The sequence below is a fragment of the Onychomys torridus genome, chromosome 2 (genome assembly GCF_903995425.1).
Source record: "Onychomys torridus chromosome 2, mOncTor1.1, whole genome shotgun sequence".
In the NCBI taxonomy this organism is placed as follows: domain Eukaryota; kingdom Metazoa; phylum Chordata; class Mammalia; order Rodentia; family Cricetidae; genus Onychomys; species Onychomys torridus.
The window spans coordinates 111,677,455-111,695,874 of NC_050444.1; the positions used below are offsets into that span (position 1 = coordinate 111,677,455).

The 18,420-nt window shown below is 39.5% G+C and overlaps 1 protein-coding gene across 2 annotated transcripts in view; it reads left to right on the forward strand.

Annotated features, from left to right (window-relative positions):
- Tek (TEK receptor tyrosine kinase) overlaps positions 1-9,953 on the forward strand; it is a 119,843-nt gene extending 109,890 nt beyond the window's left edge. For both annotated transcript variants that reach the window (XM_036179734.1, XM_036179735.1), the window contains exons 21-23: positions 354-450; positions 7,908-8,007; positions 8,748-9,953. In XM_036179734.1, the coding sequence (XP_036035627.1) occupies positions 354-450; positions 7,908-8,007; positions 8,748-8,822 (272 nt within the window). In that variant the 3' untranslated portion in view covers positions 8,823-9,953. The remainder of the gene's footprint in view (positions 1-353; positions 451-7,907; positions 8,008-8,747) is intronic.
- The last annotated feature ends 8,467 nt before the right edge of the window (positions 9,954-18,420 follow it).

An 18,420-nucleotide genomic window follows, 5' to 3' on the forward strand; every position in this document is an offset into this window, starting at 1 on the left:
TGTACAGTAACTGTTGCTGATAAACTAGGAATTGCATAAATACGAAATTTCAATATGAAAAAGTAAATGTCACTGGTACCTGAGATGTGCTCTGCATAGCAGACTCAGGGAAGAGAAGGGGCCTGTCAGGAATGAAGCCTTGATGGGCCCCTCCACTGAAGAAGTAGTAGAGTTGCGGTATGTTTGCTGATGTACGTCCAAGCCTGGTTCTCAGTGGGGTTATAGAGGGAGGCACATGGAGGGATCACCCTGTCTATCTCTTCTTCCTCCTCACTGCTTACTTAGCATTGGGCAGGAAGCACAACTTTCTGTGCCAGTGGGACTCACCTGCCCTCCTCCTTCCTGTGTTCCAGGAGGCACCCCCTACTGTGGCATGACGTGTGCAGAACTATATGAGAAGCTGCCCCAGGGCTACAGGCTGGAGAAGCCCCTGAACTGTGATGATGAAGTGTAAGTCAGGCCTCACTGAGGTTATTTTATCTTTCCCTTTCTCCAAGTGACTCTAATGGGGAAGTCATTAGGTACGTTAACACACCCACTTTGAGATCTCAGGTGAAAAGAAAGATTTCTGGTAGTAAGACCACTATGTGATGGGCAATAAGTAACAGTTTTCCCTGCTACTTACATGTGGGAGAGTTGTTAAGGTACAGGTCTCGACAAGGTTGAAATAAGGAAGGGCAAGGACAGAAGAGTATGAAATACACCAAGTTGTTCGAGAACAAAGGCATGTAGACTTTGTATTCAGGTTGGAGGAGAGACTTCAGAGTCACTCCACTGAGCAACAACTTGTTCACACTCTTGCTTCTCTTGAGATTATTTTTCACAAAGAAGAACAATTAACATTAGTGATGCTTCCATTCCAGAACTAGCCAGCAGAAGCCCCTGAGCGACATGATCTCAAGAGTGCTAGGTCATAGGTTGAACAAACAGGTCATTGTTCAGACTTCTAAGAGAGAAGGAGATGCTAACACTTCCCCTGGTGCAAGAGGCATAAATGTAGGTCACCCTGGGCAGACATGGATAGTCAAGGGACATAAATGTAGGTCACCCTGGGCAGACATGGATAATCAAGGGACTCCAAGAAGATGTGAGTAGATTCTGAAATAAAGGCTGTAAAAACACAGTTGAATGAAAAAATGAAAATCCAGGCTATGAAAATGTAATTTTATAAAAAGAGAATCTTTGAAGAAAAGCCAAAATGAAATAAATCCTGAAATGAAAATCACAGGAGTTCAAATAAAAGCTCAGAAGAAAGCCTTGTCAATAGATTGGATCAAGTAGAAAACAGAATAGCAGGTCTTGAAGACAGGATAGAGAATTGAATCACTTAATCAAAAAACATGTTAAACCTTAAACAAACAAAAACAACTCCTGAGGAATAGAACTCACATAGGACACTGTAAAAAGACCAAACCAAACTAAATCATTGGAAGAAGAGACCCAAGTCAAAGGCACAGAAAATATTTTCAACAAAATCAAAAAAGAGAAGCCCCCAAATCTAACAAAGAGATGCCTATCCAGGTGCAAAAGGCATAGAGGACATCAAACAGGCAGAACTAAAAATAATAGTCAAAACACTAAGTGCACAGAAAGAAAAGGATATTGAAAGCTGCAAAGGAGAAAGATCTATCCACGCATACAGAAAGGTCCATCAGAATAACATCTGATGTTTCCATGGAGACTATGAAAGCCAGAAGGCTTGGATGGATTTTCTACAAGTTATAAAACAGCACAGTTACCAGCAGAGACTATATCCAAGCAAAACTGTCAGTGAAAATTGAAGGATAAAGGAAAACTTTCCATGATAAAAATGTTTTAAAATTTTTTGACTAAGCTATCTTTACAGAGGATACTAGCAGGGAAGATCAAACACATCCAAGAAGGCACAGAGAATTAAAAAAATATCCAAAGGGTTGGAGAGATGGCTCAGAGGTTAAGAGCACTGACTGCTCTTCCAGAGGTCCTGAGTTCAATTCCCAGCAACCACATGGTGGTTCACAACCATCTGTAATGAGATCTGGTGCCCTCTTCTGGTCATACATGCAGTATACAAAATAAATAAGTAAATAAATCTTTAAAAAAAAATCCAGAATGTTAAATCAAAAGAGGTATAATAAAACAAAACACCCACAAAAGCAACAAAATAACAGTAATAATTAGTGTTTAATAATAATGATTAATATTTCCATTATCAATTCCCCTAATAAAAAAGACACAGACCACCAGATTATATTTAAAAACAGGATCTAATACTCAAGTGATGGCTCAGATATTAAAGAAAAAGGCTCAAACCCAAAGGACAAGAAAACAGAATCCATCATTTTGCTGCATTCAAAAAACATCCCTCACTATCATCAACAATCAATACCACCTTAGGGTAAAAGGATGAAAAAAGCATTTCAAGAAAATGTAACTAAGAACCAGGAAGGCATAGCTATTCTAATATTCAACAAACTATTCTTAAAGCCAAAACAGTTCTAAGAGAAGGACACTTCATACCCATTAAAGTAGTGGTTCTAAACCTTCCTAATGCTGTGACTCTCTAGTACAGTTCCTCATGTTGTGGTGACCCCAACCATAAAGTTATTTTGTTGCAACTTCATAAGTGTAATTTTGCTACTGTTATAAATCTTAATGTAAATATCTGTCTTTTCTGATGGTCTTAGGCAAGCCCTGTGAAAGGGTTGTTTGACCCCCAAAGGGGTTACAACCTGCAGGTTGAGAACTGACACATTAAAACAACCTACAAAGGAATGTTACAGTCCTAAACAGATATACAACAAGCATAAGAAGAGCACCTGAACTCATAAAAGATTAGATCTTAAGACCACTGATGGGCCACAACACAGTGACAGTGGGGGATTTCAATACCTGTCATTGATAGACAGGTCATTCAGAAATTCTGAAGACAAAAGACATCTGTTGAGTCTATTGGACTTACGATATCTACGGAACATTCCACTCAAAGAGTACACATTCTTCTCAACAGCCAATAGAACTTTCTGGAAATCCTACCCCATATTAGGACATAAAGCAAGTTTCACCAAATATAGGAACATTGAAATAACATCCTGCATTCTATCTGATCACAATGGAATGAAGCTGGATATTAACAGCAATAGAAACAGAGAATACACAAATTAAATAACACAATTCTGAATGGTAATTCTGTCAAGGAAAAAATAAAAAATGAAATTTTAAATTTTGTAATTGAATGAAAACATAACATACCAAAAATCTATGGGATACAATGAAGGTGGTCAAAAGAGGAAGCTTTATAGCAGTAAAGATGTTTGCCAACATCAAAAAAGTTTTAGAGATGTCAAATTAATAACTTAACAATGTACCTGAAGGCCTTGTAAAACTAAGAACAAACAACATCTAGAAAGTTAAAATTAGTCAGAGCTGAAATCAATAAAATATAAAAGAAAGATGCACCAAGAATCAATGCAAATGAAAAAACACAAAGAAGCAATGTAATAAAGAGTTGGTTCTTTGTAAAGATTATTAAGTGTAGCTGGAGTCCTTCTCTCCAGCCCCTGCCAACCCCTGTTAGCCTGACAGCCCACTTATAAAATAAACACACAGACACTTATATTATTTAAACTGCTTGGCCATTAGCTCAGGCCTACCATTGTCTAGCTCTTACTCTTATAATTAGCCCATTTCTATTAATCTATACTTTGCCACATGGCTTGTGGCTTACCTGTACCTTACATCTCACTTGTCATAGCGGCGGCTGGCAGAGTCTCTCTCCTGCCTTTCTCTTCTCCCAATTCTCCTCTCTCTTAGTCCCACCTATTCTTCCTGCCTGGCTACTGACCAATCAGTGTTTTATTTATACAGAGCAATATCCACAGCAATTAAGTTTCACAAACTTTTTAGCCAAACTGAGAGATGGGAGAGAGGGAGAGAGAGAGGTTCCAAATTAATAAAATTTAGAGATGGAAAGGGAAACATTACAACAGACACTGAGAGCCATAAGGACATAGTTTATAAAGTTTACACATACATATTTAAAGTTTACAACTTTCCACCAAACCATAAAATTGAAAAGAAATGAGTGAATTTCTAGTCATACACAGACCTATCGAAGTTAAAACAAGATGAAGTCAATAACTTAGATGAACCTATAACATCCAATGAGATAGAATGTAGAACAAGATAGATGATAGAACGAGAAAATGATGTGCATTCCTCTTAAGTGGTTCAAGTCTTAGCAAGAGCAATTAGACAATTGGGGAAGATAAGGGAAGTATAAATAGGAAAGGAGGAAACCAAAGTATCCTTAGTTCAGATGATGTGGCTTTATACATGTGCTGGATAGTTTAGCTTGTGTTGAGTTGACACAAGTCACTGAGTGGAGGGAAACTAAATTTTAAAAATGCTTCTATAAGATCAGGCTGTAGGCAATCCTGTAGGGCATTTTCTTAATTATTGATAGGGAGGCCCCAGCCCATTGTGAGTGGTCCCATCCCTAGATTGTTAGTCCTAGGTTCTATAAGAAAATAGGCTGAGCAAGCCATGAGGAACAATCCAGTAAGCAGCACCCCTTCATGGCCTCTGTATGAGCTCCTGCCTGCAGGATTCTGTCCTTGCTACTTTTAATGATGAACTGTGAAAGGAATAAACCCTTTCTTCCTCAAGTTGCTTTTGGCCATACTGATTCAGTGTAGCAATAGAAACTGTAAGACAATACATAAAAGACCCTAAAGAATACACCAAAAAACTCCTACCGTGGAAAATACATTTGAATTTATAGGCACAGGAAAGGACTTTCTAAGCAAGACCCCAGTAATGCAGGCATTAAGATTAACAACAGATAATTGAAATGTCATAGAGCTAAAAACTTCTGTACAGAAAAGGACACTATCATTTGAGTGAAGAGCCAGCCTAAAGAATGGGGAAAAAAAATCTTTACCAGCTACACATCTGACAGAGGAGCATCTAGAAGATCTAAAGAAATAAGCACCAAGAATACAAACAACTCAATTAAAAACTGGAGCATGGATCCAAACAGAACGTTCTCAAAAAGATGAAATACAAATGGCTGAGAAATATTTTTTTAACAACATCATTGGACATCAACATTTTTTATCATTATCATTGGACATCAGGAAAATGAAAATAAAAGTTACTATGAGATTTCATCTTATTATAGTCATAGTGTTTTTTATCTTAGCCAAAGGATGACAAATGCTGGTATGCATATGGACAAAGCAGGGCACTTATTCACTGCTGCTCATAGGAGTGCAAACTGGGACAGCCACTACAGAAATCAGTTTGAAGGTTACTAAGACAGCTAAACATTGATATACCTCATGATCCAGCTATACCACATTTGATATATAATCTAAAGCCTGAATATCCTGCTATAAAGATACTTGCTCATCCATGTTCATTGCTGCTCTATTCACAGCAGGCATACATTGGAAACAGCATATAGATTTCCATAAACTGATGAATCCATAATAAAAATGTACATTTACACAATGGAATATTAACCAGCTATTAAGAAAAATGAAATCATGAAAATCCCCATTAAATGGATATAACTGAAAACAATCATTCTGAGTGAGGTAACCCAAACCCAGAAAGACAAATGTCCCAGGTTTTCTCTCATTTGTGGATGTTAGCTTTGAATATTTAGATACGTGTTTTTCATTTGGAGTACCCACAGAGGTCAGAAAATTAGCTAGGAGGTGTGGGGGATGGAGGCTTCAAGAGAAAGAAGACAGGACACAGATGTAAAGGAGGAATAGGAATAATGGAACTGGAAAAGTTAAATGGGGTGGAGGGTAGGAGGGCAGGAATACAGGCAGGAAAACTAATACTAAAGACCCTCTAAAAAGTCACATGAAAACTACTAGCATAGAAGCTTCCTAAAATGTAAACATAGACATATATACAAAGAGTTTAAATGGAGTTACCCTAAAATGGTACGATGGTTCCCTTATTAGACACCACAGGCTAACAAATAACCCATTCCTAGCACTGGGCTTTTTATCTATTTTGGAGTTGTTGGCCAGTGAAGTCCCATAAACACCCCAAACAATACAGGCTATGGCCATTGTATTTGGTTACCCTTCAGGACTTAATGAATACCATATTGCTGAAGATATAAGATCCAGATCTTAGTCATAGAACACAGAGAAATCAAGCTGGTATTGACCTGCAAGCTTTATCCCTACTAGCTAGCTTTCATAGTGATGAAATATGCTATGTGCACTGCCAGAGAAGAAAAGCAGTCACCAGTCTTATCCAACTGTGGGCCCTGCAAGCTATAACAACAACTAGTCTGCAAGACATGCCCACTGGGGCAAGACATGCCCACTGGGGCAAGACATGCCCACTGGGGCAAGAGTGGCATGAATGTCATAGTAGCAACCAACCACTGTATGCTTAGATTTAAGGCCCACTCCATAAGACGGAACCCGTATGTAAAACCATTACTGGGGGAAAGACTTGTGGCTAGACAGCTCATAGGCCCTAGGAGAGAACTTACTATTACTCTGCTAAAGGGACATGGTATTAAACCAACTCCTATTGACTTGTTGTTAAACCCATTCATAAGTGCGTCACTCAAACATCCTTTAGAGAAGTTTCTTTTTTTCCCCCAGTAGGTGGTGATTAACACGGACAACCACAACTGGTCAAGGTTCAAAGAATAAGACTATGGAGTGCTCAGTCTGAAATGAGATATCTATATCATGCCCTATCCTCCTAAGTCTTGGGGACCACTATATGGAAAAATGGGCAAAAGATTCTAAGAACCAGAGGTAGTGGATGACTACAAAAAAAAAAAAAAAAGCAGTATTTTAGACACAACAGGGCAATTGCATATGAACTCACAGGAGGTGTGAGCATGTATATGACTAGTAAAGGCTCAAGCTTGACAAAATGCCAGCACTGAGGGCAGAGGTGGACATGAAGGTCCGTGTCGAGCTGAAGAGCTGTTGACAATAGATAGCTTCCAGGAGAGGTAGAGTTTTCTTTGAGCTGAAGAGCTGTTGACAATAGATAGCTTCCAGGAGAGGTAGAGTTTTCTTTCTGGGTATGACTCCTGGTAAGTTGAACACACTCCAGTGAATGGCCATACACCCAAGAATAAATAGGCAGCAATCATTGCCTTGGTGGATTTAAAAGAAAATGAGGACACTAAGTTGGGTTGGGGAAATAGATCTTGGAGGACTAGAAGGGGTGAGTATGATAAAAATACAGTGTATAAAATTCTGAAAAGAATTAATTCAAGTATACATATTTAAACATGCATATGTAATTATATTCAACTACATTACATATAACTATAATATATTTATTGTATAATCATACAATTGTATTATATATTCATATTTAATTATACATTTATGTATTATTTCTCATTGTTCTGAAGGCTGAGAAGTTCAAGATCAAAGTGCCAGCAGAGTTGGTTTCTGTGAACTCTTTCCTGGTTCCTAGAATAACTGTCAGTAATTTGTCCATTGCACCTAGTTAAAGATGCCATTTGTTTTTAATGGCTGAACTTCTAAAAGTCCTGCCTCCAGGAGGTACATATTGGCATTTAATAATAGAAAGGTAGTATTCCAAAAGCAATGCTGCTACAGACAGGTAATTCAGTTCCTTCTACATAGCTACAATGGCTGAGGTCAAGGTTCTAAAAGACTGGCAGCTGGCCTGTCCTATATCCACAGATGAAGAAAGGGGAAGTGGGTTTGGAGGAAGAGAGGAAGAGAGGAAGATACCGTGGAAATGTCCTAGGTAGAGTACATATATCTTATGCCACACAGTGTCATGACCACGCATCCCCCAGTGACTAATTTTCTTTTTTTCTGGTCCCATACTAAGGCATAGTCAGGCCTGAAGCACAGTCAGAATCAATCTTATCTTTTCACTCTTTATGTTCAAAGGTATGATCTAATGAGACAATGCTGGAGGGAGAAGCCTTATGAGAGACCATCATTTGCCCAGATATTGGTGTCCTTAAACAGGATGTTAGAAGAACGAAAGGTGAGCACAATTGGATGCAGTTGCTCTCTCCCTGGAATTTGTGATATGCCCGAGGTGGTCCTTAGAAAGTCATGGAAACAATTCGACAAGCTACTCTAAGAATAACCTTAGGTATTACACCATAGCAGATATGCTCCCTAATTTTGAGGAGATAGAATTTAGGGGGAAATAAGATTTCTCTGTAAGATATAGTCACTCACACATACACTAAAATACAACCTGCAAAAAGTCTATTGCAGCTGGAAGGAATTTCATTCATGTAGTCTGGCCCTTTAGTTTTTTCAATGCAGAAACAAGAGGTTAAGTGATTTGGCCAAGAATACAAAGACAACGAAGTCTGGCCTATAGTTTACTGTTTGGAGGGTAAGAAAGTCTATTGAAGCATTTTAAAAGGTAATTGCCTGTACCATCTTAGGGGTCCACAGACAAATCTAAGTCAGCAGGAGAGGTGAAGAGTAAATATAGTCAGAGGAAGGCGCCTACACCAGCTGACCTTTCCAGGAGAGGCCGATAAGATACTAAAGATGCTCAGAAACTAAGGCAAGAGGGAGCAGGGAATCTTATTTAGAAGCCACAGGATGCATTTCAGAAAAAAAAAATCATCAAATACACAGAGGGATTGAGAACAGAAGGTGTCCCCCCAGCTATGAAAGATAAATCAAAGCCGGGGCACTGGTCTACCTGCCCCAGCGGAGGCAGAAGCGGTGCAGTGTGGGTCTGATCCTTTCTTGTTCTTTCAGACGTATGTGAACACCACACTTTATGAGAAGTTTACCTATGCAGGAATCGACTGCTCTGCTGAAGAAGCAGCCTAGAGCAGAACTCTTCATCTTCAGTTGCCGTTTGCCCTTCCCTGGCATGAGAGCGCCTTGATGCCATCACGCCCCTGCCAAGAGATGTGATATAGAAGTGTACATATCGTGCTGCATGTTTGGGTCCCTCAGTGGAAAGCCTGTGTGGATCTATAGTGTGTTCTGACTCTAACATGACTGTATATACTGCTCGGAGGAAGAATGTGCTGAGATCAGAATGCCTGTTTGTGCTTTCATATAATATATTTTTCTAAAAACACGGATTGCACAAGAAGGTATGAGTACAAATACTGTAATACAGGGTTTGTTATTGTCCTAGGTGTTTTTGATATTTACCCTTATAATTGAATACTATAAAAATGTTTTTCTGTGTACACATAAAATACTGTTAGTAAGTCTAACAATTCCCTTGACAGCCCAGGAAGAAAAGTGAGAGGAATTTATGAATTATATCAGAATGTGGGTTACTACCCAAGAGGCTGAAAAGGGGGGTCTCTCAATTTTACCCTCACCTACAGCAGCCAGTTCATTTGGACACGTGACAGTTTGCCCTGTGTTTTTACAGTACACATATCGTTCCAAAATGTTAACATCTAAAAACTTTCTTAGGAGACTAAGAACCTTTAGAGAGATATAAGTAAGATCAATAAACAAACTGGTGGGACTTACTTTTAGTCTCTTTAGTAATCTGTTGTATATTACAAGAAGTAAACCTAGTAATTCAGGAGTGATGTGTGGCATTTGTGACATGGAGTTACTAGTCCCACGTGCATCGCACACTGTCGTATCCCTACATGTACTGCACACTGTAAAGGTCTGCAGTTTTGACCATTTGTGAATCTACTGTTGGTGCAGTAGACACCAACTGCATCGGTTCCTCCTGTAGGTGAATAAATGTCTCATCTACCCACATCCTGTCCAGGAGTGTACCCATAGGAATTGGAAATGTGCTTTTAAGAAGATGTCTTAAGTGGAGTTAGTGAGTGTACGACCCAGGGCAGGAGTGCAAAGCCCACAAGGCCAGTAAGCTCTACACCTCTACCTCTTAGTTCATTGCCTTGCCTTAGGGGAGTAGATCTCCAATTGTTTCACACTGACATATTTATAGTTCCACCTTCCTACCCACCCCCTTTTGAGACAGGGTTTCTCTGAGTAGCCCTGGCTGTCCTGGAACTCACTCTGTAGACCAGGCTGGATTAAAGGTGTATGCCACCACCACCCGGCCTTCCTACCTTCTTAATCTTAGAAATGAACAGGCTATTCAATGTACCCCAAATACGTTGGTTTTCCAACAGCATATTCAAGAGTATACAAAGCACAGGAGCAAGGCTGCCACCAGCATATTGTTTACTTAACTAAATGGAAACTTGAATTTAAAAAAATGTGAATACACCAGGATGATGAAGTGGGTGTTCAGCCTTCATCCCTCCACAGAAACACAAACACGGACAGCTGTTGAGGAACCAACAGGAGGCCAGAGAAGAACCAAGGACTCGTCAAAGAACTTGCAGCAGCATAATGAAGAAAAGCCCAGAATACCCCGTGAAGAGCACTTGAGATCACGGGGGCGGACGGAAGATACCATGCAGAGAAGCCACGTGGCAGGAACCACTCTAGACCCCAGCAACCAGTTCCACAGAAAACACCAACATGTCTTGCCACCAAGAGAAAGGAAAGAAGAAAGGAGGAGAGCAGGCAACCAATTGATTTTTAGCACTGTAGAGAAAGGTACTCCTAACTCTCTCAACCCTCGCCCCTCATCTGCTTTCTGGGCAAACGAGATACATAATGTAGATGTAACCGTCTTGTTAAATAAGAAACACAGATCCAATTGCAGAGTTAAAAGCCATGAGGTCAGAGCAAGAGCAGAAAACCTTACCCTATACTGCTTCTGCTGTTCTTCCTCTCCGCTAGAGACCTGCTTCTGTGTGTTTTTTCTTTTTATAGACTTTCTGTTCTGCCTTCTCATTGGTTGTAAACCCAGCCACATGACCTCCTCGTCACTGCCTGTCTGTACAGACCTCCAGGTCTTCTATGGTTGGTATCAAGATTAAAGGCGTGTGTCTGCCATGCTGGCTGTGTCCTTGAACACACAGAGATCCGCCTAGCTCTGCCTCCCAAGTGCTGGGATTAAAGGCGTGCACCACCACCACCCAGCTTCTGCTCTGGCTTGCTCTGACCCCAAGGCAACTTTATTAAAATACAAATAAAATCACATTTTACAAATATAGTATCACCACAACATAACGTCTGCAAAACAGACATCATAAGCAATGGAAACAAAACATTAATAAAGGAAGACAATTTCCTTGTAGTTCATTCCAAAGAAATATATGTAGTCCCTAGCAGAGAATTAAAAATGATACTTTAAGGAATAGCTTCAAATTTTGAGAAAACATGGAAAAACAATGCAAAATTGGAAAGCAGAAATGTAGGATGTAAACATATACATGTATGTGTCTCACTCTGGAATCAAAATATACAATGAATGAACTGTGAATCTGAGAGTTTCATCAGAAGGAATCTGATTTTAAAATACGTTATTTGAAAATATACAATCAGTCAAGAGAATGAAAAACTAAGGAAACTTCAGGGTCTTCCCTCTCATCCTCCATTCCCTGGGGAGGCCACAGATCCTCCTGGGCCTTCTCATCTTCCATTCCCTGGGGAGGCCACAGATCCTCCTGGGCCTTCCTCATCCTCCATTCCCTGGGGAGGCCACAGATCCTCCTTCAGCTGTAGCAGCTGCCAAGTGAGAGGACCTAAATCTGGGACCAGCCAGTCACGGAAGCCTGGGAATCCGAAGGCAATCTTCATTTTCCTTCCCTCTCCTTCCTGTCCTCCAATTCCAACTTCCCAGCCTGATCCCCAGTCCTGTAGCAGACCACCTGCAGGGTCTTGTCTGTGCCTCCACTCCCTGGGGTGCCTCCACCAATCCTTCTGGCAAACTTAGCTTTCCCCCTTCCTGTGGATCCACTCATCCCCTTCCCCTTCTACCTCATCCTCATTCCTTCATGTCAGCCCCCAATAACTACAAGTACATTCTATTCAGGATGCTCAGTGGCCAAACTTAGTGGGGACTGAGAAGTACTCCCTGCCAGACAACCCACAGCCACCAAACATTCCTAAGATCCAGAGATGGCAACAGAAACCCACTCAACAAAGACAAGACAAGACATTAACACCTAGAACTGCAATCAGCCCAGATCAGGATGCCTAGACACCAGAATAAAAATAATCAGGCCTGTTGGCGGAGGTGTGGGTTAGCCAGCTTTGAGGTTGTGAGCTTGGGAGAGCTGTCCTCACTATTCTCTGTCATATGATGATATGATATGAGTGGGGGAGAGATGCTTCCCCTTACCTCTCGCTCCTCACCACTTGTGACTGACAAAGAAGATGATCCTCCTCCTTACCAGCTGCAGCACTCAGGAAAGTGGACCCTGTAGGCAGAGGCCCTGTGAGTTGGCCCCTGAGGCTGTGAGAGTGAGCTAGCTGGCCACGCCCCCCTCATCTGCCATTGTTGGTTAGGGCGAGGGAAAGAAGCCCTCCTCCCTTGTCCTTGCCACCTGTGGCAAGGGCAAGGGAGCTCACCTTCTTCCTTAATAGCTACAGCACTCGGGAAAGTGGACCCTGCATCTCACTTGGGCAGCACAATAGAGCTGACCCTATTGATGGGGGTGCAGGCCTGAGAATGTGAGCATGAGCGATCTGGCCCCGCCCCTCATCTGCCATATGGTGGTGTGAGCAGGGAAGAAATGCCTTCTCAGCCCCTGCCCTGAGGTCCCAAGAGTGGGAGAGCTGTTCCTGGCCCTCATCAGCAGCACTCAGGAGAATGGCCCCTACACTTTGCCTGGGCAATACATTAGAGCTGGCCCTCAAGGCCTAGGTGTGGGAGAGCTGAACCTGAGGGTCAGAAAGCAGGAGAACTGGGCCCACCCTTTGCTCATCACTGCAAGGGGTGAACTCGCCAGGGCAATACTGGAGAGCTCACTCTGGTGGTGAAGACCAGAAAAAGCTGGTGAGCTGCAGGCCTAGAACCAGGGTTATGAGTTTGCCCACCCCAACATCCACCCCATCTATGATCTGCAGGAGCATGTGAAGGGACCAGTCCTGCAGACCCAAAGCTTCATCATCTCCACGACACAGGACAACAACAGGAAATCCAAGAAGAGTTCCAGTGAGGGCCCAGCCTCAATATTGTAGCAGAAATCAGAGGCAAAAAGAAAGAAATCAGAGGCCTTCAATCAGACCAATGACTCTTTCAATGAACACTTGCACATAAAGATATATGGATAAAAGAGTTTACTGTGTGACTCACTGTGTCATGCTACAGCTTCCATGATGAGATTTTCCTTTCCGTTTTTCTTTTTTTTCCTCTTAACTTTTAATTTAATTTTATTTTATTGGGTGGGGGGTTTGCAAGGGCAGAGGGCGGATCCAAAGGGATAGGGGAATGAACAGGATTGAGATGCATGATATGGAAGACACAAAGAATAAATAAAGAGAAAGCTTGAAAAAACTCACTACAGTATGTATCCACCAGAACCCAGCAACCCTACTAGAGTAGACCCTGAGACATTCAGCATAGCTGAAGCACAAGACAAGGACTTCCAAATAGCTATTATTATGAATATGTTCAAAGACCTTAAAGAGGATATGAATAGACCCATTAATGAAGCCTGTGAAAACCCTAACAAACAGTGGCATGGATGATAAACAGTTCAAGACATGAAAGTAAAACAAATTACTAAAGAAAACCCAAACTGAGGTAAAACTGGAAATAAAAAAATTTAGGAGTTCAACAAAAACTTCAGAGGCAAGCCTCACCAACAAAATACAAGAGATGAAAGAGGGAATATCAAACATTAAGACAACACAGAAGAAATGGATGCCTTAGTCAAAGAAAATGTTGAATCTGAAAAATCCAGTTCTAAAACATTCAGGAAATCAGTGACATTATGAAAAGACCAAATATATGAATAATGGTAATACAAGAAAGAGAAAAAACTCAGGTCAAAGGAACAAAAAATATTTTTGACAAAAACATAGAAAAAAAAAGTTTCTGGGGCTGGAGAGATGGCTCAGAGGTTAAGAGCACTGACTGCTCTTCCAGAGATACTGAGTTCAATTCCCAGCAACCACATGGTGGCTCATAACCATCTGTAATGAGATCTGGTGCCCTCTTCTGGCCTGCAGTCATATGTGTTGTATACATAATAAATAAATAAATCTTAAAAAATTTCTAACCTAAAGAGTTGTTTATCAAGGTACAAGAAGCATAAAGAACATCAATTATACTGGACCTGAAAAGAAGTTCCCCATGACATAGAATAATCAAAACACTAAACATATAGCATAAAGAAAGAATATTAAAAGTTGCAAGGGAAAAAAGGACAAGTAACACCCCAAAGTAGACCCATTAGAATTACACCTGACTTCTCAATGGAGTCTCTAAAAGCTGGAAGGGCCTGGACATACATTCTAGAAACTCTAAGAGCTAGACAACAGTCCAGACTACTATATGCAACAATACTTTAAACCATAATGGATGGAGAAAGAAAAACATTTCATAATAAAGCCAAATTTAAGCATCATCTATCTATCAGTCAAGCTCTAAAGAAGGCATTAGAAGGAAAACTTTAATCTGAAGAGGTTAACCACACCTAAAAAAAAAGACAAGGAATGAATAATTCCAGACTAGCACATCAAAATGTCCAGGGGGTGGGAAGACCCACACTATAACAAAATAACAGGAATCAACAAGCATTGCTCATGAATAATTCTCAACATCAATGGTCTCAATTTCCAAGTAAAAAGACACTAACAAAATAAATTCTAAAACAGGATCCATTTGCTGCATCTAAGAAATACACCTTAACATCAAGGATAGACATCATCTCAGAGTTAAAAGATGGAAAAAGATAGTCTAAGCAAATGGACCAAGGACACAAACCAATGTAGCCATTTTCATATCTGAAAAAATGACTTCAAACCAAAACTAATAAAAAGAGATAGGGAAAGATACTACATTCTCAAAGGGAAAAAAAATCCACAAAAAAGATACTGCAATTCTAAATTCTTATGCACCAAACACAAGGGTACCTAAATTCATAAAAGAAACACTACCACGGCTAAAATAACATATTTACCCTCATGCAATGATCTCTTGCCAATAGACAGGTCATCCTGACAAAAATTAAACAGAGAAATAATGGAGATAAATGACATTTAAAAAAAAATAGACCTAGCCGATAATTACAGAACATTTCACCCAACCATAAAAGAATACAGCTTCTTCTCTGCAGCTCATAGAACCTTCTCCACAATTTACCACATACTCAGATACAAAACAAGTCGCAACAGATACAAGAGAATTGAAGTAACACTCTATGTCCTATCTGACCACCATGGACTAAAGCTCGATATAAAATAAAACAAAGTTTACAAACTCATAGAAACTGAACAACTCACTACTGAATGAAAAACAGAAATTAAGAAATAAAACCTTTTTAGAATGGAATGAAAATGAAAGTACAACATACTCAAACTATGGCACACGAGGAAGCTGGTTTAAGAGAAAATTTCATAATACTAAATGCTTACATACAATTCAAGAGCTCTCATATTGGTAACATAACAGTACACCTGAAGGTCTAGAACAGAGAGAAGAAATAACACCTCAAATGAGTACACAATATGAAACAGTCAAACGCAGCGCTTAAATCAATAAAACAGGTACAACATCAACAGCAAAGCAATACAAAAAAAAATTAATGAAACAAAGAGTTGATTCTTTGACAAAAATCAATAAGATTGACAAGCCCTTAGCCAAATAAACTAAACAGTGGAGAGAGAAGATCAAAATTAGGGAAGAAAAGCAGGGGGAGGGGGTGGAGTAACAGACACTGAGGAAATCCAGAGAATCATAAGGACATACTTTAAAAATCTGTACTTCACTAAAATAAATGGATAAGTTTCTTGGTATGTACTACTTGCAAAAGTTAAATTAAGACAAGATAAGCAATTTAAACAGAAATATAACTAGATGACTTGGTATAATATCAAGAGGAAATGAAGTCAGCATATTAAAAAAAAATCAACTGCAATCCCATGTCCACTGCAGCATTGTTCACAATGGGCATGATATGAAACAAATGTAAGTGTCAACCAATGGATAAATAGATAAAAGAATATGTGGTATAGCTGCATCTTGAGATACTATTCAGCTTCTTATAAGAAGGAAATTGCAACATTTGTGACAACATGGATAAACCTGGAAAACAAAGATTATGATAAGTTAAATACACAATCACATGATTTAATTTATATGTAGAACATTAAAAAGTCAAACTCAAAAACGTAGAAAGTACTGAAGGGTGAGGGGAATTGAGGAAACTTTGTTGAAAACAAAAATCACAAACTATCAGGTAGATGGGAGAAACTCCTGTAGGGAATCTATTTGACACTATTATGATTACAGAGAAAAACATATAGCACACTAAGGCAATATATTTTAAGTGTTATTACAATAAAAATGATTAATATGAAAAGTAACTTAAATGTTAAATAAGCTTTGCCTGGCCATCCTGCGATGTACATATGTAATGAAACATCACAGTATATACTTAAATTATATAAAACTTATACTTCTCAGTATTTTTAAAACGGGTCTAAATCTGTATGATTCTTTTTGCTTTTGACCTGCTGTAGTGACACTTTTGCTGACTCTTGAATTGCTGGTCTATTTAGGCCTAACAAGAATACAGATGACCTGAAAAATGAAGATATGGCGTTCAAACTTTGTGTATGGCTTTGAAATGCATGATTACAGGGTTTTGTTTTGTTTTGTCCTATAATAGTTTGATGTTCTTGCTTATGTATTATTTAAAATAATATAAACATATTCTCTTATGATCTTTCCTACCAAGGACATGATGAGAGAGTGGGTAAGAAGTTCTGCAGTGACATTTAAAAGGCACTCAGTTATTTGACAATGCTACCAAAAATAGACACTGGAGAATAGACTGCCTCTTCATCAAATGGTGCTTGGAAAACTGAATGTCCACATATACAATAATGAAGTTAGGCACATATCTATCTCTCTATACAGAAATCAACTCTAAGTGCATCAAAGTTCTTTAAGTGAAACTCCGAACACTGAAACTGCTAGAAGAAAACACAGATAGTTCCCTACAAGATGTAGATGGAGGAAAGGCCTTTCTGAACAGGACTCTATTTACTCAGGAATTAATGCTAACAACTGACAAATGGGAACTCATAAAACTACGGACCTTCTGTGCAGAAAATGAACAATCAAGGGAAGGAGCCCTCATAGTGTGAGAGAATCTTTGGGAGCAACACATATGTTAGAGGATTAATATCTGGACTATAAAAGGACTATAAAAAAACAAACAAAAAAAACCCAAAGTATCAAGAAAACACACAAGCTTGTTTAAAAAAAATATATGGGTCAGAGATCTGAACAGAGCATTTTCAAATTAAGAAATAAAAACAGTTTAAAAATACCTTTAAGATGTTCAGCATCCTACCTAAGAGAGGATGCTGATCATTCTTCCCTGGTGACAAGATCCTTGATAAGTTGTCCAATCTCAAGTGGTCAACCCTAAGCAAATACACAGTAAAAACAAAATAAACAAACAAAAAAAATGGACTCATCAGGTTGCATTTGTGTGTGTGTGTGTATGTGTGTGTGTGTGTGTGTGTGTGTGTGTGTGCATCTCTATGTGACCTAATTAAAGAAGAGATCATGAATTTGTGAGAGCGTGGGGCAGCATGAGAAGAGTTGAAGGAGATTGGGGATAGAAAGAATGTAAATATAGCACTCATATACAAAATTTTCAAAATAAATTAAAAAAGTAAAAGGTACTCAACAGCAAGAATGAATTCATAGTTTACAATCCTGTAGCAGCACATGATGCGTGTGCCTATCAGGAACAGCGCTGAGGGCACACCATCACAGTCAACTGTCAGGAGCAAAGTCTTTGACTTCCACCACAGTAGCCACACTATTGGTCACCTGTGACTCGGCTCTACCACTGACAAGGAACCCCTGTGAGTTTTGTAGCCTGTTTGCACCTTTCACATTGAAGGTTCCATGGGCCTATTTTTCATACAAGTCTGAAAAAGAGCAAAACTCATACCTGGTAGAAATTAACACACTTCTGGCCTAGGAAACATGGACCAGACCCAAACATGTTCAGTGATTGTATGATACTGCCTCTAAAACAAGAAAGTCTGATCTGTTGATAGCAATGAAAATCAGGTGCTGGCACACCTGTGAGAGTGGAAACTCATTGCCCAAGAGCCAAATTACCAAGTTCAGACCAACAGCATGCAATAGAAAGCTTACATTAACTTCAATGCATTTTATGAGGAAAAATTGTGCTTATAGGAGAGCTAAAGAAAATGGACATAATTTGTTAGGGAAATAATTTGCAACTTTGTTTATTCAGACAGAGTCCCACTGTGTAGGACACAGCTGGCCTGGCATATACTGTGTAAACTAAGCTGAATTTAAATTCACAGTGAGTCTATTGTGGCTGATTGGGGGTGCTGGGATTATAAGCATATACCACCATAC